Source organism: Orcinus orca, chromosome 3 (assembly GCF_937001465.1).
Source record: "Orcinus orca chromosome 3, mOrcOrc1.1, whole genome shotgun sequence".
Classification (NCBI taxonomy): Eukaryota; Metazoa; Chordata; class Mammalia; order Artiodactyla; family Delphinidae; genus Orcinus; species Orcinus orca.
The window spans coordinates 67910898-67937326 of record NC_064561.1 but is presented as its reverse complement, the minus strand read 5'-3'; the positions used below and the strand labels follow the sequence as shown (position 1 = coordinate 67937326).

Below are 26429 nucleotides of genomic sequence, written 5' to 3'. Positions count from 1 at the left end.
TTAGCTAATTCCTAGATGCTTTTTAGCTTTTAAAAAATATTGTGAAAGATACAGTAAAATGTTTTCAGCTTATTGATAAGGTAGTGAAATACTTGAAAAAAATATTAGAGTCACTCCATCTGACTGGACTTCATTAACCAAAAATCATGGAGAAAATAAAGCAAGATGAGTACCAAATAAATAGAAGGAATTTAAGAAGAAATGGACAATAGGTATAAATGAGAGAGTAAAATAAGCAGGTAATCAAAATAAACTTAAAGCAGAATTCTTATACAAACTACTGGAAAAACTAGATTCTAAACCTCTGCACTAGTGAGCCACAGACCTTACAACTCTCACCCAGCTTGTGTGGGAATGAGTTTCTTCATTTATAAAAAAGGGACTAAACTACATTATCTTCCAGGTCTCATTCAGCTCTGAGATTCTAAATAGAATTGCCTTGAACTGGATAATACTAATAACTTAAGTCTTTTTTTTTCTTTTTTTCTTTTTGCCACACCATGCGGCTTGTGGGATCTTAGTTCCCCAATTAGGGGCTGAACACACGTCCCTCAGCAGTGAAAGCACAGAGTACTAACCACTGGACAGCCAGGGAATTCCCCAATAACTTAAGTCTTAAAATCAAATCCAAAGCTTTAAAAATTCCTGTTTCTTTAAATTTTGTTAAGCAATAGAAGTGTAATCTTTACAAATAGCAGTACTTCTACTCTTTCAAGCAAAAGTTTTGCAGAATTCAATTTGAAAGTAAATCCAGGTCATTTCTCCAAAGTCAAACTGATGGTGGCTGTTGACCAAGAAAAACATTATGGAAATCCATCTGCTACAGTTCATGCAGGGGTCTCAGACTCACACTATTCCCTGATAGGGTGTAGCGTATCCTAAGTAACTGTGACTGACTGGAGTACCTACCTTTCATTTGGATTTTCCAGGACAAGGATACTGCCAGATGCAGTGAAATACTATTAATATTTTAAAGTTGATCTTGGTTATAGAATACTTGCTGATATTTGCCTTTTGCTTATGTTGGTTTTTCTAGGTAGATTATTTCATCAGTAGTAAAAAATGATAGTTTTATCTCTTCCTTTTTCTATCTTTTTTTTTCTTTATAATAATGCATGTAAAATTTCTATGTTAAGTGTAATTTCTGCTGTAGTTTTGTTTTTGTTTGTTTGTTTTGGCCACACCACGTGGCTTGTGGAATCTTAGTTCCCTGACCAGGGATTGAACCCATGCCCCCTGCAGTGGAAGCGCAGAGTCCTAACTACTGGACAACCAGGGAATTCCCTCCCGTAGGTTTTTAATATGTAATTTTTCCAGGTAAAGAAGTTTTCCTGGGACGTCCCTGGTGGCACAGTGGTTAAGAATCCACCTGCCAATGCAGGGGACATGGGTTCAGTCCCTGGTCCGGGAACATCCCACATGCCACAGAGCAACTAAGCCCGTGTACCACAACTACTGAAGCCTGTGCACCTAGAGCCCCTGCTCCTCAACAAGAGAAGCCACCACAATGAGAAGCCTGTGCACTGCAACAAAGAGTAACTCCTGCTCACCACAACTAGAGAAAGCCCGTGTGCAGCAACAAAGACCCAGTGCAGCCAAAAATAAATTAATAAATTAATTTAAAAAATAATAAATAAAAATAAATTTTTTTAAAATAAAAATAAATTTAAAAAGGATAATATTGGTCTTTCCTACAAATGACCTCCAAAAAAAAAAAGAAAAAGAAAAGAAATTTTCCTGAGTTATTTTTAATCAGAATTTAAAAATTTGAATTTGCTGAATGTTGTAATGGGTTGAATGGTAGCTACCAAAAAAGATGTGTCCATGTCTTAATACCTGGACCCTCTGAATATTACCTTATTTTGAAAAAATAGTCTTTAGATATAATTAAATTAAATTAATGATCTGAAGATGAGAGCATCCTGGGTTACTGAGGTGGACCCTAAATACAACAGCTAATTTCCTTATAAGAGATGGAAGAAAACACAGAGAAGGGGAGAGATCCATGTGAAGATGAGAGAGAGAGATTATAGTGATACAACCACCAGGAATGCTGACAGCCACCAGAAGAGGTAAGGAATGGATTCTCACCTAGAGTCTTTGGAGGGAGTGAAGCATTGGTAACACCTTGATATTATAATCTGGCCTCTAGAACTGTGAGAGATATATTTCTGTTGTTTTAAGTCATCAAGTTTGTGGTAATTTGTTACAGCAGCCCTAGGAAATTAATACAAATGCTTTTCTACATTATTTGGTTTTTATCTTTTATTTATGTAATCAATGTTCAAGGCCAGAATCAAACAACTGCAGGTACTTTATTTTGGGAGGATAGTCATAAGAAAAATTACATGCTTAAAAGATTATTGGTAGGGTTTAAGTAGTAAGCTGCACAAAACTAACTAGTAAAACAGTTTCCTCTGAGAATTCCATTATACACCAGTCTAGTTCTGGAGCTTCCTCTATCACCGAATAGCCTTTGTGCCCAGAATTTTGGAGAGAAGACACTAAATAAGTGCTCCAGGAATTAGGGAATCAGTTTAAGAAGTAATACACTTGACCTTAAGACCTCTATTTTTAGAAATGACTGAAAGTGTGAGAGCTTAAGAGGTGCTGGGTAACTCAAAAGAAGTAGTTTACCCAAATCATTATCTACAAAAATGACCACATTGCCTCATTTTCTAACATATAACTCAGAAAATCTGTTTAAGCAATAACATAAATCCAACCTTTATCAAAATTGAGAGAAAACATGCTCTAATTAGAAATGATGTAATCAGAAAGAATGTAGAATGACCTTCAGTAGCGGATATCAGTTTACTCAACATCAGAGAGGTCACACTGGTGAAAAAAACCACAGTGAATGTAAGAAATGTGAGGAGATGTTTAAATTTAAGTCAGTATTTACCACACTGAAGAGAATTCATAGTGGTCAGAAACTTACATGTTAACAATGTGAGAAAGTCGTTATTTGTGCAGATAATATAGTCAATACCAGAGAATTCATATTGATGTAAAATCCTGTGAATATAAGGAATGTAGGAAGTTGTTTAGAACAAACTGAGTTCTTTTTGCAAACCAGAGAATTCATACTGGTGATAAGCTTTATGACTATTAGTAATGTGGGGAAGCCTTTTTTGTGTGCACACAAGTTACTTAATATCAATAATTTATACTGATGAAAAACCAATGAATGTAAGAAATGTGGAAGATGTTTAGACTTAATTCAGTCCTTACTATGTGTTAGAGAATTCATACTGGTGAGATGCTTTATTAATATTAAAAATGCAATAAGGCCTTAACTGTGTGTTGACAATTTATCCATATCAGAGTATTCATACTGGTGAGAAATCATAGGAATATAAAGAATGTGGGAAGGTCTTTAGACCTGATTGCATTCTTTCTTCAAGGCAGAGAATTCATACTGGTAATAAATTTTATGAATGTAAGGAGTGAAGGAAAGCATTTATGTGTGGATGAGTTACTCAACATCAGAGAATTCATACAGGAGAGAAATCACAGGAATATAAATAAGGTCTTTTGACTGAATTGAGTTTTTTTCTTCAAGGCAGAGAATTCATACTGATGATAATCATTATGAATGTAAGAAATGTGAGAAAGCCATGACTGTATTTGTACAAGTTACTTAATATCAGAGAATTCATATTGGTGAGATAACTGATTAATATAAGAAATGTGGAAAGACAACCCACAGAATAGGAGAAAATATTTGCAAATTATGCAACTGACAAGGGATTAATCTCCAAAATTTACAAACAGCTCATGCAGCTCAATGTAAAAACAAAACAACAAAAAAAGAAAAACCCAATCAAAAAATGGGCAGAAGGGGCTTCCCTGGTGGCGCAGTGGTTGAGAGTCCGTCTGCCGATGCAGGGGACATGGGTTCGTGCCCCGGTCTGGGAAGATCCCACATGCTGCGGAGCGGCTGGGCTCGTGAGCCATGGCTGCTGAGCCTGCGCGTCCGGAGCCTGTGTTCCGCAACGGGATAGGCCACAACAGTGAGAAGCCCGGGTACCGCAAAAAAAAAAAAGAAAAAAAAAAGAAAGAAAATGGCAGAAGGCCTAAATAGACATTTCTCCAAAGAAGACACACAAATGGTCAAGAGGCGCATGAAAAAATGCTCAGCATCGGTAATTATTAGAGAAATGCAAATCAACACTACAATGAGATACCACCTCACATCAGTCAGAATGGCTGTTATAAAAGTCTACAAACAATAAATGCTGGAGAGGGTGTGGAGAAAAGGGATCTCTCCTTCACTGTTGGTGGGAATGTAAATTGGTATAGCCACTATGGAGAACAGTATGGAGGGTTCCTTAAAAAACTAAAATAGAGCTACTATATGATCCAGCAATCCCACTCCTGGGCATATATCTGAAGAAAACCATGGTTCAAAAGGATACATGCACCCCAATGTTCATTTTAGCACTGTTTAGCCAAGATGTGGAAGTAACCTAAGTAACCTAAATGTCCATCGACAGATGAATGGATAAAGAAGATATGATACATATATACAGTGGAATATCACTTAGCCATTAAAAATAATGAAATAATGCCATTTGCAGCAAAATGGGTGCACCTGGAGATCGTCATACTAAGTGAAGTAAGTCAGAAAGACAAATATCATATGATATTGCTTATAAGTGGAATCTAAAAAAAATGATACAAATAAACCTATTTGCAAAGCATAAACAGACTTGGAAAACAAACTTATGGTTACCAAAGGGGAAAGGTGTTGGGGGAGGGATAAATTGAGAGTTTGGGATTGACATATACACACTACTATATTTAAAATAGATAACCAACAAGGACCTACTGTATAGCACAGGGCACTCTACTCAATATTCTATAATAACCTAAATGAGAAAATAATTTGAAAAAGAATAGATATGTGTATATGTGTAACTGAATCACTTTGCTCTACACCTGAAACTAACACAACATTGTAAATCAACTATACTCCAGTATAAAATAAAAATTTTTTTAAATGTGGGAAGATATTTAGACTTAATTCAGACCTTACTATATGTTAGAGACTGCTGTGAAGTTTTATGACTATAAAATACTCCAAAAAAGCCTTTACTGTGTGTGAACAACTTAATCAACATCAGATAATTAATATTGGTTTTTAAAAATCCTATAAATTTAGTCAAAGTGGGAAAACCATTAGTATGCATCAGTAGGTTCCTTGATAATATTCATATTGGTAAGAAGCTCTTTGAGTGTAAGGAATGTGTGAAGGCTTTTAGATATAATTCAAACCTTAATATATGTTGGTGAATTTATACTTGTGTGAATTATTATGAATATATGGAATGTGAGAAAATGTTTAACAAAGGAAGACACCCTAATATGCAAAAGAGAATTCATAATGATGAAAATCCTATAAATATAAAATATTTGGAGAGGCCTTAAATAGTGGCTATCAGATCACTCAACTTCAGAGAATTCATACAGGGAAGAAACTCTATGAATTCAAGGTATGTGGGAAGACCTTTATTCATGTGAGAGATCTTAGTTTTCATCAAGTAATTCATGGGGGTAAGAACAAATTTTAGGAATTTAGGAAGAATTTTAGGCAACATTTACATCTTTCTCAGCTTGGGAGAATTCGTAATATAATTTAATTAACTAAGAAAGCCTTCACATTTTATATTTCTGTTTTTAGATAATCAGAATATCTATCCTAGAAAAAAATTGGAGACTGTATAAACTCTATATGCTAATTTAAGTTCATATGTCTCTAACTGGTACAGTTTTACCAGGTACAATTTGGAATTATAGTGCTTACTTTGGAGAACTTTTGATATAGACTAGATTGTACATTTTGAAGTACCTTAGAACACAAAGGAAATATTTCTACTTCCCAATGGAGTGCTTTATTTAGTTGCTGTGAGGAGCCTTCCGCCTTGAAATTGGACTTTAAAATTGCCTCACTAAATAATTACTTGGATAAAGCAAATTAAAATTATGAGAAAGTTAGAAATACCTTATTTATAGATCCACAAAACCTCGTTATACTCCCCTCCATATCTCTCCTACTCTTCCCTTACCCATCTTCCACTTCCAGGACCTTGTTCCTTGTTCATTGATTCCTTACTTTTACTCCTCCTCCTTTCCCTTAACTCACAAAACTACCTTAATGCATCTTAAATTTGATATTCCCACTTGGGAAAGACTTCAACATGTAGTCATGTTTGGATCTCTGTGCCATTGTTTGGACTTCCTGTATCCCAAAATAAAAAGAGAAAAATGTCTATAAAGATGATCATGTGGTTTTTGTCTTTTATTGATATGAAGTATTACATTAATTGATTTTCAGATGATAAAACAACCTTGCATTACTGGGTTAAATCACCATTAGTCATAATGCTTTATCTTTTCAAAATTTTGCTGGATTCAATGTGTTAGTATTTTGTTGATATATTCAACAATGTGTGTATTCATAAGAGATATTTGTTTGTAGGTTTTTTTTTCTTGTGGTGTCTTGTCTGGTTTTAGTATCAGTGGCCTCATAGAAAGCTGAGAAATATTCCATCCTTTTCTGTTCTTTGGAAGGCTTGGTGAAGAACCTTTTTAAAATGACTATCTGGTTCTGGGATTTTCCTTGTGGGAAGTTTTTTTTTTTTTTCTAATTCAATCTCTTCACTTTTTATAGGTCTATTCAGATTTTTATATTTTTTCTAAACTCAATTTTGTTTGTTTCTATCTTTCCAGGAATTTTTCCATTTCGTCTATGTTATCTAATTTGTTGGCCCACACTTGTTCATAGTATAAGCTTAGCATTCTTCTTATTTCTATAAGGTCAGTAGTAGTGTTCCTTCTCTCAGTTCCAATTTTAGTTATTTGATTCTTTTCTCTCTCTTTCTTTCTTTTTGTCAGTCTAGTGAAAGGTTTGTCAATTTTAATGATCTTTTTAAAGAACTGTCCTTTTGTTTTATTGATACTTATTTCATTCTTTTTCTGTACTCTAGTTCATCAGTATCTGTTGTAAGCATTATTATTTACTTCCTTCTGATTGATTTAGGTTTAGTTTGCTCTTCTTTTTTTCCTTCAGTGTCTTAAGGTGGAAGTTTAGTTTATTAGTTTAAGATCATTCTTCTCTTTGAACTTACAGTTGTAAATTTCCCTCTAAGCACTTGTCTCCCATTAAGTTTTGGTATGTTGTGCTATATTTTCATTTATCTCAAACTATTTTTTAATTTTTCTTGATGTTTCTTCTTTTGCCAAGTGGTTATTTAGTAATGTATTGTTAATTTTTACATATTTTTTGCATTTCCTAAACTTCTTTCTGTTATTAATTTCTAATTTCCATTAAAGGGGAACATCCTTTAGTGAGTTAAATCTTTTTTAAATTTATTGAGGTTTGCTTTATGTCTCAACATAAAGGTTTGCTTTATGTCTCAACCTGGAGAGTGTCCCATGTGTACTTGAGAAGAGTGTATATTTTGCTGCTGTTGATGGAGTTCTCTGTAAAAGTCTGTTAGGTCTAGTTCGTATAGACTGTTGTTCAAGTCTTCTGTTTCCTTGTTGATTTTATGCATGGTTGTTTCATACAGGATTGATAGTGGAGTATTGAAGTTTCTGACTATTGTGGAATTGTTTATTTCTGCAATCATTTCTATCAGTCTTTGCTTTATGTGTTTGGGGGCTCTGTTGTTAGGTGGGTATATGTTTATAAGTTTTATAATTTAAAGATGCATTGACCCTTTTATCAACATAAAGTCACTCTTTTTTCTCTAGTATCATTTTTAGTTTAAAGTCTGTTCTGTCTGATATAAGTATAGCTACTCTAGCTTTTGTATGGTTACTGTTTGCTGTGTGTGTGTGTGGGTGTGGGTGTGTACGCATAATTTCCAATCCTTTATTTTCAGTCTTGTATTGAACCTTGATTCAATTTTTGAATCTAAATTATGTCTCCTGTAGACAGCACAGAATACGATTATGTTTTTAATCCATTATGCCAATATCTGCCTTTTGAATGGAGAATTTAATCCATGTACCTTTAGAATAATAGTATACTCATAAAGAAGAATTTATTTCTGCCATTTTTCTGTTTATTTTATGTATGCTTTATAGCTTTTTTTGGTCCCTCATTTACTCCATTACCACCTTCTTTTGTGTTTAGGTGATTTTTTGTAATCACATGTATTGATTCCCTTTTCATTTCCTTTTGTGCTTTTCTATAGATATTATTTTTGTGATTACCATGGGGATTACATATACATCCTAAAGTTATAACAATCTCATTTGAATTGATACCAACTTAACTTCAATCACATACAAGAACTTTATTCCTATGCAGCTTCATCTCCCCATCTTTATGTTTGACATCACACATTACATTTTTATACATTGTGTGTCCAATAGCAGATTTAAATTATTTTTATGCATTTGTCTTTTAAATTATGTAGAAAACAAAAAGCAGACTTACTAATCAAAATTACAATAATATTGGCTTTTATATATGCCCATGTATTTACATTGCTGGAGATCTTTATATTATCATTCAAATTTAAGTTACTGTCTAGCATCCTTTGATTTGAACCCAAAGGACTCTCTTTAGCATTTCCTTAGGGCAGGTCTAGTGGTAATGAACTCCCTTGCTTTTGTTTATTTTGGAATGTCACTTTTGAAGGACATTTTTGCCGGATATGAAACTCTTGATTGACAAATTTTTCTTTCAGAATTGTAAATATATCATTCTACTGCCTTATGGCTTCCAAGTTTTCAGATAAAAAGCCAGTTGATAATTTTATTGAGCATCACTTGTACATGCCAAGTAATTTCTTTTTTGCTGCTTTCAAGATTCTCCCTTTGTCTTTTGACAGCTTGGTTATAATGTGTCTTAGTGTCAGTTTCTTTAGATTTATTCTACTTGGAGTTCCTTGAGTTTCTTGGATGTGTAGATACACGTCTCTCATCAAATTTGGGAAGTTTTTGACTACTATTTTTTCAAATAATCTTTCTACCCATTTCTCCTTCTCCTCTCATTTTTGGACTCCAATAATGCATATATTCTTATTCTTGATGGTGTCTCATAAGTCCCTTAGACTCCCTTTACTTTTCTTCAATCTTTTTTCTTTCTGTTACTCAAACATTTCCATTGTCCTATATCTTCAAGTGTGCTGATTCTTTATTCTGCCTACTCATATCTGCTGTTGAACCCCTCTGGTGAATTTTTCACTTCAGTTACTGTATTTTTCAGCTTTTTTTCCCCCATTCTCTCATCGAAGAGTATCTTGTTTTGTTTTGTTTTCAGTGTTTTGAATATTATAATTTTGCTATCAATATTTGTCTAGAGGTTTTTGTGTGAACATAAGTTTTCACTTCTCTGTGATAAATGCCCAGGAGTGCAATTTTAAGTCTATTTTTTTCCAAAAGAATCGGCCAATCTGTTTTCCAGAATGGCTGTCATATTCTGTATTCTCATCAGCCACATATGAATGATCTAGTTTTTCTGCATTCTTGCTAACATTTGATGTCAGAATTTTTTATTTTAGCCATTCTGGTAGATGTGTAATGATATCTCATTATAGTTTTAATTTGCATTTCCCCAAATGCTACTGGTGTTAAAAATATTTTCATATGTTTCTTTGACATTTGTATTTCTTCTTTGGTCAAATGTTTTTTTTTTCAATTAGATTAAATTTATTTAAAATATAATCTAACAATAAAGTACAATAAACTGATTTTAGCCTCTAGTTTTCCTCTCTGCCCAAAGTCCTACAACAATGTCCATAGGGATGAACTTTCCAGTGCTCCAGATCCCTGGATCCTTACCCTTTCATCAACAATGTCGAATTCAGTCACCCCCTCCCGTGGTCACATCTTAGATAGTCATCACCAAAAACTGCACTGTCTCTAAAATCTTGAGTTTAAACACCCTACTCTCTGTCCTCCACCCTTGTTCTACCTACATCGTTAAATCACAAATACCTATAGCCCCAAATTCTTCAGCTCTTGGGAGGTTGCCAAATTACTGGCCCTGTAACTTTCTGACTGCTTATTTCTTCCTCGCTTCCCTGTCTAACCTGAAGTCCATAACTTCTCATTGTAATCATTCCCTTGCAAGTACCGCCAGCTCCCTGGTTCTCTCCTATTCTCTCTCCAGGGAAAGATCTCCCTCCAAAGCTTTATTTGGCCAGTAGCTTATGATCCTCTAGGACTTTGCCTGAGTATAAGTTCTTCTGGTGGCCTTTCTTGACCACCCTATGCAGAGTGCAGTCTGCTATCTCTACCTCAATTCCTCTCCCTTGCTTCTTTTATAGCACTCATGGCAACTTATAAACATTTTATTTGATATGTAATTTTTTCTCCTTGTCTCTTGCACTAGAACATAAATTCTATCAGGACAGGGACCCTGACTATCTTGTTCTCCCTCCATTCCCAGTACCTACCGTAATTCCTTGCACATATTAGAAACTCAACAAGCAACAGTTGTACAAAGGAATGATTATCAAATTTTCTAAGCCTATTAACAATGTACATTATTTCCAAGTGTCTGTCTGTGGAATGATTACAAAATTTGATAACATATAAGGACATAAATATACCTTAATTAATTCAGTAATAGTGTTAATTATACAACCCACATTCTTTCACCACAATGTAATAAAATCAAATATATAATAATTGACTCTAACCCACTGGAAATCTAAAAAACTCTATTTTCAGTAACTCTTGGGGAAAAAAAAAAGAAAATGAAAGATTACAATTAAATTACAAACATTTTAGAAATTAAAAAACATTATATACCAAAATCAACTGCATGGATCCAAAACTATCTTCAGAAAAATGTATAGTCTTAAATGCTTTTGTTATTAAGCAAGAAAAATAATAAATTAACTATGTATTCATGGGGAAAAAGCTGAGAAAAAAAGCATTGAAATGAACTAACATAAATGAGAGTTAAATTAATCAAGGTAACCATAATATATTAGAGATAAAAGGGGAAAAAAGAAAATTATTTGAACATATCAATAAAATAGATTAACTTTTGTCAAGTGCACTGAAGGTAAAGGAGATAAAGCATAAACAAGTAGACATAAAATTGGGCACAAATGCACAGGGAGAAAATTAATTTAAGAGTCTTCTTGTAGCTAAACCTTCTTTTTGTTGCTTTCTCTAGATTTTTGCCTAGGAGCCAAGCTCGGCTGGAGAGAGCTGCACAAGAGTCCACCCAACTGTTTTTCATAAAGGCAAAGGTTGAACTTTAAAAGGACCTCCCCAGTGCCCCCCAAAATGGGGTAAGTTTCTCTGTTCTGCCCTCAATGACAAGGTTTTTACACTTTCCCTTTGGGCCTCCCCAACTCCCTGCCAGCTTCCTTACAGCAATAGCCTGACATTTACCTTCTCAGAAAAAATTGCAGCCACATTACCCTTTAACATGAAATAAAATGAAAAAATATAATAAGTAAAAAATTACCAAAATTGACTCTAACTCCACAAGATCTTTGTCTGTGTCATTCACTCACACATCTCAAGCACCTAAGACAGGGCTTGGCTCAAAGCTATTGCTTTGATCTGGAGGTAAATTCATTTGAGGAGCAAGGTAAATTCATTTGAGGAGCAAGTGGATACCATGTATGCATGTTCGCACCCATTTGAACTCATTCTCTCTGCACCCTCTTCTAATTCAGTGAAAGCAGTGATCCCTCTTCACAACCAAGACCAAGCCTTCCCCCCATGCTTGAACGCCTGCCCCTCCCAGCTTCTCAGGGGTCTTACATTATCAGTTATCCTGTTTCTCTTATTCATAGTCTAAACCACACTCTTTCCAACAGCTTTTAAACATGCTTGAGAGTCTGTTCCACTGAAAACATAACTCTCCTTCAACCAACATCTCCCCTCCAGCTTGCATCTCCCTCCCTCCTGTGTGCTTCCTAGAATGCTTTTTTTTTAACATCTTTATTGGAGTATAACTGCTTTACAATTGTGTGTTAGTTTCTGCTTTATAACAAAGTGAATCAGCTATACATACACATATATCCCCATATCTCCTCCCTCTTGTGTCTCCCTCCCACCCTCCCTATCCCACCCCTCTAGGTGATCACAAAGCACCGAGCTGATCTCCCTGTGCTATGTGGTTGCTTCCCACTAGCTACCTATTTTACATTTGGTAGTGTATACATGTTCATGCCACTCTCTCACTTCGTCCCAGCTTACCCTTCTCCCTCCTCGTGTCCTCAAGTCCATTCTTTATGTCTGCATCTTTATTCCTGTCCTGCCCCTAGGTTGTTCAGAACTTTTTTTTTTTTTTTTAGATTCCATATATACGTGTTAGCATATGGTATTTGTTTTTCCCTTTCTGACTTACTTCACTCTGTATGACAGACTCTAGGTCCATCTACCTCACTACAAATAACTCAATTTCATTTCCTTTTATGGCTGAGTAATATTCCATTGTATATATGCGCCACATTTTCTTTATCCATTCATCTGTCAATGGACATTTAGGTTGTTTCCATGTCCTGGCTATTGTAAACAGAGCCGCAATGAACATTGTGGTACTTGAATCTTTTTGAATTATGGTTTTCTCAGGGTATATGCCCAGTAGTGGGATTGCTGGGTTGTAAGGTAGTTCTATTTTTAGTTTTTTAAGGAACCTCCATACTGTTCTCCATAGTGGCTGTATCAATTTACATTTCCACCAACAGTGCAAGAGGGTTCCCTTTTCTCCACACCCTCTCCAGCAGGTGAAATGTTTCTTCATGTCTTTTGCCCAGGTTCTAATTGGGCTGTTTGATTTTTTACTGTTGAGTTTTGATTATCCATTATAGATTCTAGATACAAGCTCTTTGTCAGTTATATGCTTGCAGACAATTTCTCCAAAATTTTAGCTTTCATTCTCATACTCTAAATATGGTATTTCACAGAGTAAAAGTTCTTAAATTTTGATGACGTCCAATTTATCAATTTTTTTTTCTTTTACAGACTGTGCTTTTGGTGTCAAGTCTAAGAACTCTTTGCTTACCCTTAGATCCTAAAGATTTTCTCCTATATTTTTTTCTAAAACTTTTAGAGTTTTATGTTTTACTTTTAGGTTCATGATCCATTGAATTGATTTTAGTATAAGATATGAGACTTAGGCAGGGTTTTTTTGTTTGTTTGTTTTTCCTAACAAAGTCCAATTGCTCTAACACTATTTGCTGGAAAAGCTATCTTTCCTGTATTTAATTGCTTTTGCAACTTTGTCAAAATTCAGTTAGTTCAGCATATTAACATGGGTCTATTTTTGGATTATTTATTTTGTTCCCTTGATCTACCTGTCTATTTATCTACCAATAACACAGTCTTGATTTCTGTAGCTGTATAATAAATAATAAGATACACTGATTCCTTCTACTTTTTTATTGTTTTTTAAAATTGCTTTAAGTATTATAGTTCCTTTGTTATTCCATGTAATCTTGTCTATATCTATAGAAAATCTTGTTGAGATTTTGGTAGGAATTGTGTTAAATCTATATGTTAATTCAGGGAAAATTGACATCTCTCCATGAAGTGTCGAGTTATCCAATTCATGAACACAGTAGGTCTCTCCACTTTAGATATTCTTCAATTTCTTTCATTAGTGTTTTGTAGTTTTCAGAATACACTTACACCTAAGTATCTTTTTTGAGCTAATGTAAATGGTATTGTATTTTAAATTTAATTTTGGTATGTATATTTTCATTGTTAGTATATGGAAATACATTTTTTTTTTTTTTTTTTTTTTTTTTTGCGGTACACGGGCCTCTCACTGTTGTGGCCTCTCCCGTTGCAGAGCACGCGCTCCGGACACGCAGGCTCAGCGGCCATGGCTCACGGGCCCAGCCGCTCCGCGGCATGTGGGATCTTCTGGGACCGGGACACAAACCCGTGTCCCCTGCATCGGCAGGCGGACTCTCAACCACTGCGCCACCAGGGAAGCCCAATACATTCATTTTTGTATGTTTATCTTGTTTTCTGTGACATTGCTGAATTCACTTTTCTAGGAGGTTTTTTTCTAGGAGGTTTTTTACTGCCCCTGTAAATAGGGACAGTTTTCTTTCTTTCTCATCTATATGCCTCTTATTTCCTTGTCTTGGTTTATGGCACAGAGTAGAACTTCCTTCACTATGCTGAAACAAATAAGAGTAGTGAGACCAGATATCTTTGCCTTGTTCCCAATCTGAGGTTGAAGGCATTCAGTCCTTCACAATTAAGTATAATGTTATTTATATGTTTGTCATGGATTCTCATTATCAAGTTGAGAAAGTTCTTATGGGTTTTGAGGAGAAGTGAGATGTAATTTTTATCTTTGTTCCTCTATAGGTAAAGTGTATTTTCCCTCTGGCTTCTTTCAGGATTTTTTTTTCAATTAAACTTTTTATTTTGAGATAATTGTACATTCAAATTCAGTTGTAAGAAATAATACAGAGAGATCCTGTGTACCTTTCACCCAGTTTCCCCTGATGGTAACGTAAAGCTGTAGTAAAATAACAGGATTTTATTTAATCTTTGATTTTCTATAGTTTGAAACTGATATACCAGGTGCAGATTTTTTGGTGTTTATTCTGCTTGGTGTTATCTGAGCTTCCTGGATCTGTGATTTGATGTCTGAAATTAATTTGGAGGAAATTCTCGGTCATTATTATTTCAAGTATTTCTTCTTTTCCTTTCTTTCTTTCTTCTGGTATTCCCACTATGAGTATGTTATACACCCCCCCCCCTTTTTTTTAATGCTATACCTTTTTTAAAGTTGTCCCACAGTCCTTGGATTTTCTGTTCTGTTTTTTCAATTTTTGTTCTCTTTGCTTTTTGGTTTTTGAGGAATCTATTGATATATCCTCTAGCTCAGAGATTCTTTCCTCATCCATGTCCAATCTACTACTGAGCCCATCAAAGTCATCTTTCATTTCTGTTACATTTTCTTTTAAATGGGTTTTTTTTTCAAAAATGGGGTCTAATATTTCTCTTTGTTCTTTTTAACATCTTTATTGGAGTATAATTGCTTTACAACGGTGTGTTAGTTTCTGCTTTATAACAAAGTGAATCAGTTATACATATACATATGTTCCCATATCTCTTCCCTCTTGCGTCTCCCTCTCTCCCACTCTTTTTGGTTCTTTCTTAGGATTTCCATCTCTGTTTACATTGACCAATTCTTCTTTTCTTACATGCTATCTACTTTATCCATTGGATCTATTAGCATATTAATCATAGCTGATTTAAATTACCAGTCTGATAATTCCAAAATCCCTGTCAAGTCTGGTTCTGATATTTGCTCTGCTCTTCAAATTGTGGAGTTCCCCCCACCCCTTTTGCTATGCCTCATAATTTTTGTTAATAGCTGGACATGATATACCAGGCAGAAGGAACTGCTATAAAAAGCCTAGTAATAATGAGGTGTTGAGGTGTGGGAAGAGGGGAAGCATTCTATAGTCCTATGGTTAGGTCTCAGTCTTTTACTGATATTACACTTCTGAACTATGAACTTCACAAGTGTTTCTCATTCCCCTCCACCCCATGTCAGACAGAATGGCTAGAATGCCCTGGAATTTGGTATTTTTCTTCTCCCTCACAGAAATCTAGAGCCTGCTGGAATTGGCTCTGATAATAAACCAACAATTAGTCTTCCATTAATTAGTTTCCCTGAGGGAAGGCCTTGTTAAGAAGAACAGAATACATTTCAAAATGGTTCATTTCCACCTCCCACTGCCAAAAGCATGAGGGGGATTTTTCTCTGATATTTACTGTGGGAATCTGGTCAGGCTCCTGGAGGTAAATTTCAAAATATTTTGAGCCGCCCTCATGACTGCTTCCCCCCCCATCTACATTGAGCCTATAGCAATTTGTCTATTGCAGTTCAGATATTCCTGCTCCAGCTCTGGTTTCCACAGTGGCTTCTGCTCTTGGGTCTCTGTGCCAGTAAGTAATCTGTGACTTTCTGTATTTCCCTGTCTCTTTAATTTTGGGGGTAGTGGTTTGCCCTGTGTCCTCCCCTCTCTTACACAGCCAAGAAGAGTTGTTGATTTTTTTCAGTCTGCTCAGCTTTTTATTTGTTGGAGTGGTGATTTCAAATCCCCTTACATTCAGAGCTAGAAACTGGAAGTTCTTGACAGTGTCTTTTGATGGAAAAAATTTTCACCTTTTATGAAGTCTAATTTGTCTGTTTTAAAAATTTTGTTGCCTGTACCATATCCAAGGAATCATCACCAAACCCAATGTCATGAAACTTTTGCCCTATCTTCTTCTAAGAATTTTACAGTTTTAGGTCTTACATTTAGGTCATGGATCTATTTGAGTTAATGTTTGTATGTAGTGTTAAGTAAGGGTATAACTTCATTCTTTTGCAATGTGGATTTCCTGTTTTCCCAGCACCATTTGTTCAAAAGACTGTCTTTCCTCCCATTGAATAGTCTTCGCGCTTCTGTTGAAAATTGTCTGACCATATATGTAAGGATTTATTTCTGGGCTCTCTGTTCTATTCCATTGGTCTATATGTCTGTCTTTATGACAATACCACACTGTTTTGATTACTGTAGCTTTGTAGCAAGTTTTGAAATCAGGAAGTGTGAGTTCTCCAACTTTGTTCTTCTCTTTCAGGATTCTTTTGGCATTTAGGGTCACTTAAGATTCCATATACTGATTACCAAAAACTAAAGAAGGAAGCCCCATTTTGTCACTGCTGGAGAGAAGACAAAAATGATAAGGAGATAAATTATTTCAAATATGAAGGGGGAAAAAAGGCAATATTTTAAAGTAAAGTGAGAACGGTCGGAAAGGAGTAGTGCTTTTGTGATGCTGTTTTCAAGGAGAGGTGGCCAGGGAGGCCGGTGCCTGCTGCTCTCGATTCTGCTCTTCACAGCCTGGGGGGCTGGCAGTGGCCAGATCAACTACTCGGTCCCTGAAGAGGCCAAACATGGCACCTTCGTGGGCCGCACCGCTCAGGACCTGGGGCTGGAGCTGGCCGAGTTGGTGCCATACCTGTTCTGGGTGGCGTCCAAAAGCCACGAGGACTTTCTGGAGGTAAATCTGCAGAACGGCATTTTGTTTGTGAATTCTTGGATTGACCTGGAGGAGCTATGAGAACAGAACACGAAATATAGTATTCACCTGGAGGTGCTCGTGGACAGGCCGCTGCAGGTGTTGCATGTGGAAGTGGAGGTGAAGGACGTTAATGATAATCCACAGGTCTTTAGTTAGAGTGAGAGAACAAAGGCTATTTATTCCTGAATCTAGGCTACTGGATTCACGTTTCCCGATAGAGGGCGCTGCTGATGCAGACATTGGTACCAACGCTTTTCTAACATACACTCTCAGCTCCAGTGATTATTTCTCTTTGGATGTACAGGCAAGTGATGAACTGAGTAAGTCACTTTCGCCTGAATTGAAGTCTGTGGATAGAGAAGATACACCAGAACTTCGTTTATTATTGACAGCCACTGATGGGGGCAAACCAGAACTAGAAGGTATAGTTCAGCTGCCGATCATGGTGCTCAACGTTAATGATAACGCCCCATGGTTTGCCCAGGCCGTGTACAAAGTACACTTATTAGACACGACTAATGTTCCAGCAACTGGAACATTAATGACCACATTAAATGCCTCTGACGCTGACAAAAGTGTAAATGGCGAAATTGTCTTTCTTTTGGCAATGGTGTTTCTCTTAACATAAACAACAAAAACAAAAATTCAAAATTGATTCCAGCTCAGGGGAAATTAGGCTAATTGGTTGACTGGATTATGAAGAAACGAAATCCTACGAAATTCAGGTAAAAACAGTTGATAAAGGAGGTCCTCCAATGTCAAATCACTGCAAGGTTTTAGTGAAAGTGCTGGATGTAAATGATAATGCTCCGGAACTGGCGGTCACATCCATCTTTGCCTTAAGAGAGGAGTCTCCACTCAGCACCGTCATCGCCTTCATCTCCTTGTCTGACCGTGACTCTGGTGTCAATGGCTAGGTGACCTGCACCCTGACGCCTCATGTCCCCTTCAAGCTGGTGTCCACCTTCAAGAATTACAATTCGGGGCTTCCCTGGTGGCGCAGTGGTTGAGAGTCCGCCTGCCGTTGCAGGGGACACGGGTTCATGCCCCCATCCGGGAGGATCCAACATGCCGCGGAGTGGCTGGGCCCGTGAGTCATGGCCGCTGAGCCTGCGCGTCCGGAGCCTGTGCTCCGCAACGGGAGAGGCCACAACAGTGAGAGGCCCGCGTACCGCAAAAAAAAAAAAAAAAAAAAAAAGAATTACTATTCGCTGGTGCTGGACAACGCCCTGGATCGCGAGAACCTGGCGAACTATGAGGTGGTGGTGACCGCGAGGGACAGGGCTCGCCTTCCCTGTCGGTCACAGCCAGCGTGTCCGTGGAAGTGGCCGACGTGAACGACAACGCGCCCGTGTTCGCGCAGCCTGAGTACACGGTGTTGGTGAAGGAGAACAACCCGCCCGGCTGCCACATCTTCACGGTGTCGGTGCGGGACGCGGACGCTCAGGAGAACGCGCTGGTGTCCTACTCGCTGGTGGAGCGGAGGGTGGGCGAGCGAGCGCTGTCGAGCTACGTGTCGGTGCACGCGGAGAGCGGCAAGGTGTACGCGCTGCAGCCGCTGGACCACGAGGAGCTGGAGCTGCTGCAGTTCCAGGTGAGCGCGCGCGACGCGGGCGTACCGCCTCTGGGCAGCAACGTGACGCTGCAGATGTTCGTGCTGGACGAGAACGACAACGCGCCCGCGCTGCTGCTGCCCGGGCTGGGCGGCGGGGCGGGCGCGCTGAGTCAGCTGGTGGCGGGGTCAGTGGGCGCGGGCCACGTGGTGGCGAAGGTGCGCGCGGTGGACGCGGACTCGGGCTACAACGCGTGGCTGTCGTACGAGCTGCAGCCGGCGGCGGGTGGCGCGCGCAGCCCGTTCCGCGTGGGGCTGTACACGGGCGAGATCATTACGACGCGCGCCCTGAACGAGGCGGACGTGTCGCGCCAGCGCCTGCTGTTGCTGGTGAAGGGCCACGGCGAGCCGGCGCTGACGGCCACGGCCACCGTGCTGCTGTCGCTGGAGGACAGCAGCCAGGGGCCCAAGGCCTCGTCGCGGGTGTCCACCGGCGCCGCTGGCGCGGAGGCCGCTCTAGTGGATATGAACGTGTACCTGATCATCGCCATCTGTGCGGTGTCCAGCCTGTTGTTGCTCACGCTGCTGCTGTACGCGGCGCTGCGGTGCTCGGCGCCGTCCAGCGAGGGCGCGTGCGGGCCCGGGAAGCCCACGCTAGTGTAATCCAGCACGGTGGGGAGCTGGTCTTACTCGCAGCAGAGGCGGCAGAGGGTGTGCTCTGGAGAGGGGCTGCCCAAGACCAACCTCATGGCCTTCAGCCCCGGTCTTTGTCCAGGTCTGAGCACGTCGGGAAGAAATGAACATCCAGAAACAAATATAGTAATATAAGTTCAACTTCCAAGCTTTGGCTTTAGATTTTTTTTTTAAAATTTTTACTTATCTAACCATCTTTTCAGATGTCACTTTAAAAAATATATTCCAAGTGTTCACTAAAATCTCAACAAATCTTACCATTTATTGTAGATATTTATTCTATTACTTATAGCTGCATCTTGAATAGAACTTGGAATCAAACAACAAAAAAACTAATGTAGGAACAAATTGCCATATTCCTTGGATCAAATAGTAGGATACTTTTGAAAGAATACTGAAATATTAAGCAGTCTTGATCATATTTAACACAGAATCTTAACGTAGTCAAATACATTGTCATTTTCAAGTTTATTTGTAGCTTGGAATGAAATGTCAAGCCCTGGACAAAAATTTATAGGTAGATTTACAGAAACTATCTGCCTTCCCTTAAGGTTTTACGTTTCAAAGTGGGCAATTAAAAAAATCATTTTAAATAAAAGTAATTTAAAAGATATTTGTACGGTGACATTTTAATTTTTATGTTAAAATATACAACTATTTTTTCTTTGCTTTTATGATCAGTATCCTGATGCCAACGACTTTGAGTTCTCCTGGTTCTAGAAACCTTAGCATGGAATGAGTATTTTAGTATAGGATCTGGTTAGGAAACACTTAGCACCTTCCATTTACTCACAAATGTTCTAAGACACTTTATTTATTTATTTTTAAATTTATTTATTTAATTTATTTATTTTTGGTTGCGTTGGGTCTTCGTTGCTGCACGCGGGCTTTCTCTAGTTGAGGCGAGCGGGGGTTACTCTTTGTTGTGGTGCACGGGCTTTTCATTGCGGTGGCTTCTCTTGTTGCAGAGCACGGGCTGTAGGCATGCGGGCTTCAGTAGTTGTGGCACGTGGGCTCAGTAGTTGTGGCTCACGGACTGTAGAGTGTGGGCTCAGTAGTTGCGGCGAATGGGTTTAGTTGCTCCGTGGCATGTGGTATCTTCCTGGACTAGGGCTCGAACCCATGTCCCCTGTGTTTGCAGGCGGATTCTTAACCACTGCACCACCAGGGAAGCCCTAAGACACTTTATTTTTACTTCTCTCAACCTTTCCAATAACTTTGTGAAGTGCATACTTTAGTCTCACTTTGTGGATGAAAGTACTGAGGCTTAGAAAATCTAAGTTCAGTATTTTTACTAAGTTTTCTCCAGATTTCCCAAGGATATCCAGAACTTGCTTGTTCTAATGGACTTCATTGCCTTTTATAAAATATTTAAGGTAGCTTACAATGGAAGATATTTACAAGAGCAATTTAAAAAAGTCTGTTTAAAAGCCAAAGTAAAAGATCAAGAGAAGTGTGGGAACAATTTATCAATCATAGGCTGAGTGCAAATCCTAATACTCACCTTCCTGGAAGTAAGTACAGAAGTATAAAAAAGAATAAAAGGAAATTCTCTGTACCAACTCTTCAAGAGAGAAAAAACTCCTCTCTTCCTGCTGTAAATTCAGAGTTGATTACTGGGCATTATGTAAGGGTTTAGCAATACCCTTAACAGTATGTTTGATAGCAGTTTTGCAAAACCAACTGAAACATATTTGTTATAAATATTATTATATATGCTAGTCATTAAGTCAAGAGCATAATATTAAATTTTATTTCCTATGTTTAATTCTGAAACTACACAAGTATTAAATGAACACATTTTTGTTTGCAAACATTTAAATAAACATGCAGAAAAAGTCCCTTGAAAGTCACCTTGTGAAAGCATTCTATAAGAAATTAGTATAATTTAGTAGTTAAGTTTCTAGATATTTGAATTGATATAGTGCTGTTGCTTAGACTGTTTCAAGAAACAGGCAATGAGTATGTTTCTGTAACTTTTCAAATATTAATTATCATACCCAGGCTTTTGGCAAAAATCAGCAAATAATAATAATAATAATTTTAGATTTCACATTGCCAAGAAAAGTTTCCAGCTCCTTTAAATATGCGATAAACTTTGCAAGATTATAAAACTGGGCAAGATAAATTAAGGAGTCACAAAAATAATTTCTGTTCCCTAATTCACATTACCTATGTCCCTATGTCCAGGCTTAGAAGTTTCTCTAGGGACACTGAATATATTTACTGATGGATCAGTACACAAGCACACATGGAGAGCCTACTACAAACTAAGTCCTGCTGTAGAAACTAGGGACCTAGCAAGAGTGAAACAAGATAGGAGAGGTCCTTGGCTTCAAGGGGACCACATTGTAACCTGTTTAAAATAACAATTGTGTTATGAAAATACTTACATTGGTATAATATTGCCTTTTCAGTTTTCTTTGTCTAAACAAGGTATCTGTATAGGAGGATCTCATTCCATTCATGACTTTTAAAAAATAGACTGTATAATGCTGACTGTTATTAGCAAGTTTTCTGGAAAAAAGCAGATGTGGGCTTTCCCTCTTTATGTGATTTGTGCTCAGAAAATTATATGTAATTCTCATTGCCTCAACTAATGAAAATATAATCAATTAGATGGAAAATTCTCTGGAAAGGGGAACTAAAATGATCAAGAAATTAGGAGGGATAGAGGAAACTACATTTTAAGGCCAAACTGAAAAATCATAAACAGTATGGAGAACGTAAACATATATTTCTTTTATCAAGCCAAAAAAACTTGAGTTAGAGGTTGACATTTGAAGCTAGAATGGCACAACTTGTTTCTTCAAGAATTTATATAGGTTGAAAAATCAATTATCTAACAGTACTTCACTGAGAGGTTAATAATAAGATTTCTAATGGAATTGGACATCACTTGATAAATACCAATAGCCCTTTAAATTTGGCCTGAAGAGATTCAGGCATGCCTTCACACAGCTACACTGGGATCACTGTCAAAAAAAATTTTTAGATGATGCATTATGGATCTAAGAACAGACAAACATTTCTTTCTGTATTATGATTATTGTTGTAAAGGTTAAAATTTTCTGGGTTATTTGAAGGTATTAACTTGGAGGTGAATCTCAAATTTTAGTTAATGACTACTAAACCAAAAAAACGGGGTTTAAGGTTACAAAGTTTGAAAAGTGATTTTTTAGGGCTTCCCTGGTGGCGCAGTGGTTGAGAGCCCTCCTGCCGTTGCAGGGGACACGGGTTCATGCCCTGGTCTGGGAAGATCCCACATGCCGCGGAGTGGCTAGGCCCGTGGGCCATGGCCGCTGAGCCTGCGTGTCCGGAGCCTGTGCTCTGCAATGGGAGAGGCCGCAACAGTGAGAGGCCCATGTACCGCAAAAAAAAAAAAAAAAGTGATTTTTTTAAATGAAAAGGTACTTCTAGGATGGAGGAAAAGATGATTGTGGAGTGGTGTTGTTACTTAATATTTATTTTTATATAAATATGAATGGATTTCCCATTGGTAGTTAATATTCTTGTGCCATTCAGAATCTTTGTGCCAACTTTCAATAGTTTTGTCTTCCTTTACAAGATTTCTTCCAGGAAATGTATTTCTTCCTCTTTTCTTCTTTATAAAGACGACCCAGTTGCCATATTTTTCTACTTTTCCACCATTCTTTGCTATCATTAATATATATTCGTTGAACAATTTAGTAGTAATAAAAAATTGGGCTAATATAAATTTATGGAAAATTTATTTTTTGGTACTTATTTCATGGTATGTTTACAATTCAAACTAGTCATTCATTTAGGAAATTTATTGACTTTAAAATTGTTGACTTTAAAATTTATTGACTTTAAAATTGTCAAATCCTCAAAAGGTGAAGTTATATTTGCTGAGATCTTATTACCAGGTTATAATCATTGTTATGCAATTGGATTAGTTTTGGTTAATATTAATTATCCATTAAAGTTGGCAGCTTCACACCTTTGCTGTCCATCTGAAAAACTAGGCAAAATCATCATGCTGTTAATACTGAAAATAACAATGTTATTTTCATTTTTCTATGAAGGCTCCGAAAAACATCCCAATGGAAACAAAAACTATGATTGCTTTCAGTAAAATATTAGTAAAACGTATATTATTATCTTTTGATTATTCAATTTCAGTAATGAATTTCAGTTGACTATGATTTTAGAAATTGCAATTTTATTATCAAATTACCTTGGTATGATGATACTAATGTAATTTCATTTGTAGGGGAATATTACGTTTACATTGCCTAAAGTACAAGAAAGAACACCTGAGAAGACTATTTCTTGATATGTTCCTTCTTTTTCAGAAAACTTCCTTTCTAAGATTAGAACTGTAATTCAATTTTCTAGTATAACAATAAGTGATTAGAGAAGTTAGGTATCACTTCAAGTACCTTTGAGACTTGTGGTCAGTCAGGCATACAAATAGATGAGAATGAGAAATAGTTGTTTATTTTGGTAGCCACTATTAATATTTCTGTTCTCCCCCTTCTGGGAACACTGGAGGATTTCACTTCCCTGCTACCTTGAGCTGTGATTTTCTTTGATCAATGAAATGTGCATGATGTATATCACTTCCAAGCAGAAGTAGATAATTGCCAGTGCAAGACTGTCTTCTGCTGTCTTTTCCCGTTGCAGCATTTATGGAAGTACAGGTTGATGTTGAGATGCCATAAGATCAAAGCATTCTGGGATGCTGAGCCAGCATGTGGAGAAAAGCTGTCCTAGGCAGTCTTCCAAATCCACAGAGGACTTTGCAGAAGTCAGAAATAAAATTGTGTTTACTTTAGAGGTAAAATGGAAATAGTCAATATACAGCAACATGGTCATTGGGTTCCATTGCCATTAAGCTAATATGAATAGAATACATTTTAAGAGGAGAGCATTACAACAGGTAATACAACTGATAGGAGAACATTATTATTCACCCTTGCACTAAGGTATGTAACCATTAAGTAGATGAGGTAACTTGGATTCTATGGAAAAAATTAATGTGTAGTGATTTATTTTTATATAAAAAGCAGGAGAAGAAAAATAATAAATGGAATTTAAAATGTTTTTGGCACCTCTTCTTCTTTTTTTGTTTTTCTTACCTAGCATCCATTTCCCCTTCTTGTTTTTTTCCTTCTGGGGCTTTGTTGTAGTTTTGTGAAAGACCTGAATGAGGATTTTTCAAGAATAAATGCTCAGACACATAAATCTTAAGGAATTGACAGTTTGCTTTGATAAGGGCAACGGATATAATTGTAGCAATGGATAGTATATTAGTTTTGTAGTGCTGCTGCAACAAGTTACCACAAACTTGGGGGCTTGAAACAACAGAAATTTATTCTCTCACAGTTCTAGAGGCCAAAAGTTCAACAAGGTGTTGGCAGGGTGACGTTCCTTCTGAAGACTCTAGGGGAGACTTCTTCCTTGCCTCTTCCAGTTTCTGGTGGCTCCTGGCATTCCTTGACATGTGGCAGCATACCTCCAATTTCTGCCTCAGTCTTCACATTTCCTTCTTTCATGTGTCTCTGTGCATCTTCTCTTTTCCTGTCTCTTATAAGGACACCTGTCATTGGATTTTTGGCCCACCCAAATCTAGGATAATGCTAGGGTTAGGGTTACCTTATTTATATCTGTAAAGATCTCTATTCCAAATAAAGACACATTTTTAAGGTTCTGGGTGGATATATCTTTTGGGGGCTACTATTCTAACCACTACAGATACAAGCTTGGTGGTATTTGTTGAGCATAGCTTCTCAGTCTCTTTCCCCATGAGGGGAAATGTGCTTGGATTTCTGGCAATGGTACTCTATCTCTCTGAGGGAAGGGAGAGAGACATTCTAGGTCCTCAGAAACCCTGAATAACAGCAGAATGTGCCTCATACCTTCAGATATGTCATTCTCAAAATCTAGCAAAATTACTTTATAAGATTGCAAAAATTCCCTTAAGCGAGCCGTGTTTCCTAGAGCTAATATCTGGATTCTAGGCATAATTCCTTAATATGTCAACAGTAGCCAGAGTGGCCACTGATTATAAAAAAAACTATGGGGTGTTACTAATATGCAGTTGCATTGCAACTATGTAATGATATAATGGCCAGTCTGCAGCTATGTGCAGTTTAAGCTCCAGGAGAAATTGGGTACATGAGTTCTTGCACTGGTCTTCATGAGAACCAACCTCCTCATTTTCAGTCCACATAATTTAGGCATGCCTGATTTCATCTCCTGGCTTCAAGGATGCATAAGCAACCAATGTCTGGCCAATGTGAGAACCATCGCAACTATTGACTAAAGGAAAGATACATCATCTAAACTGGGTCAAAGGAAGTGATATTCTAGGATTTTTGCTGGGGATATTAGGAAAAGGGCATTTTTTTTTTGCTGAGAGTCACTAAATGTGGCCTGAAAATAGGTAGCCTATTACTTTGGCCATTTTTGCTCTTCCTGAAACTGGTAAATAATTGACTATTTCCATGCATAAGACAATAAATGATGCTCTGCTTTTTTGCTTAAGTCAGTTTACTTGGGTTTCATTGTTAGAGTATGATTAATATAAGTATATACTTTATAGATGGTGTGAATAAGTATCTTAAGATATTGGACTAAAGGGAGAAATTAGCATTGGTTTTCAGTACTAGGAAAAGCTCGTTTTTCTTTAGCAGGGATTTTTCTTTTCTTTTACGGACACTATAAATCTTGCAGTTAATTTTGTTTTCCTCTTTGCTGAAAACAAAGTTTGTGACCTCCTTAGAGTAACTGAAAATAACTTTTATGCATTTTGAACACTGACCCACCCTCAATTAATTTTATTTTATTCCTATGTTATCTTGATCATATTTTCATATTCTTTGTGTATGAACGGGACAGCTAAGAATTATTAAAATAAGATATTCTCAAATAATTAACACTAAAAAGAGGTCAATTATACTGTTCTTGAATGAAAATCCAAATGTAGAAAAGGGAACTTTCTTAATTAAGAATACATTATCCAAATGAGGAACAAATGAATTGTTAATTTACAAACATCTGTGAACAGTTCAGAAAACAAACTAAAAATGGAATATATAAATATATTTTCAATTTATAAAGTATAAAATAAATACCCTTTGATTCCTGTGTGTTTTATGTGAAGAAACCGAGAAAAAATTCTGTT

At 37.1% G+C, this 26429-nt stretch overlaps 1 protein-coding gene across 1 annotated transcript in view; it reads left to right on the top strand.

Moving 5' to 3' along the window:
- Nucleotides 1–19878, top strand: part of LOC101283270 (protocadherin alpha-1) — a 47828-nt gene extending 27950 nt beyond the window's left edge. Inside the window, 6 exon segments of the mRNA XM_049708692.1 lie at nucleotides 11150–11267; nucleotides 16588–17187; nucleotides 17189–17637; nucleotides 17672–17999; nucleotides 18228–18309; nucleotides 18312–19878. Coding sequence (XP_049564649.1) covers nucleotides 16783–17187; nucleotides 17189–17637; nucleotides 17672–17999; nucleotides 18228–18309; nucleotides 18312–19246 — 2199 coding nt within the window. The 5' untranslated portion in view covers nucleotides 11150–11267; nucleotides 16588–16782 and the 3' untranslated portion in view covers nucleotides 19247–19878.
- Nucleotides 19879–26429: the final 6551 nt, after the last annotated feature.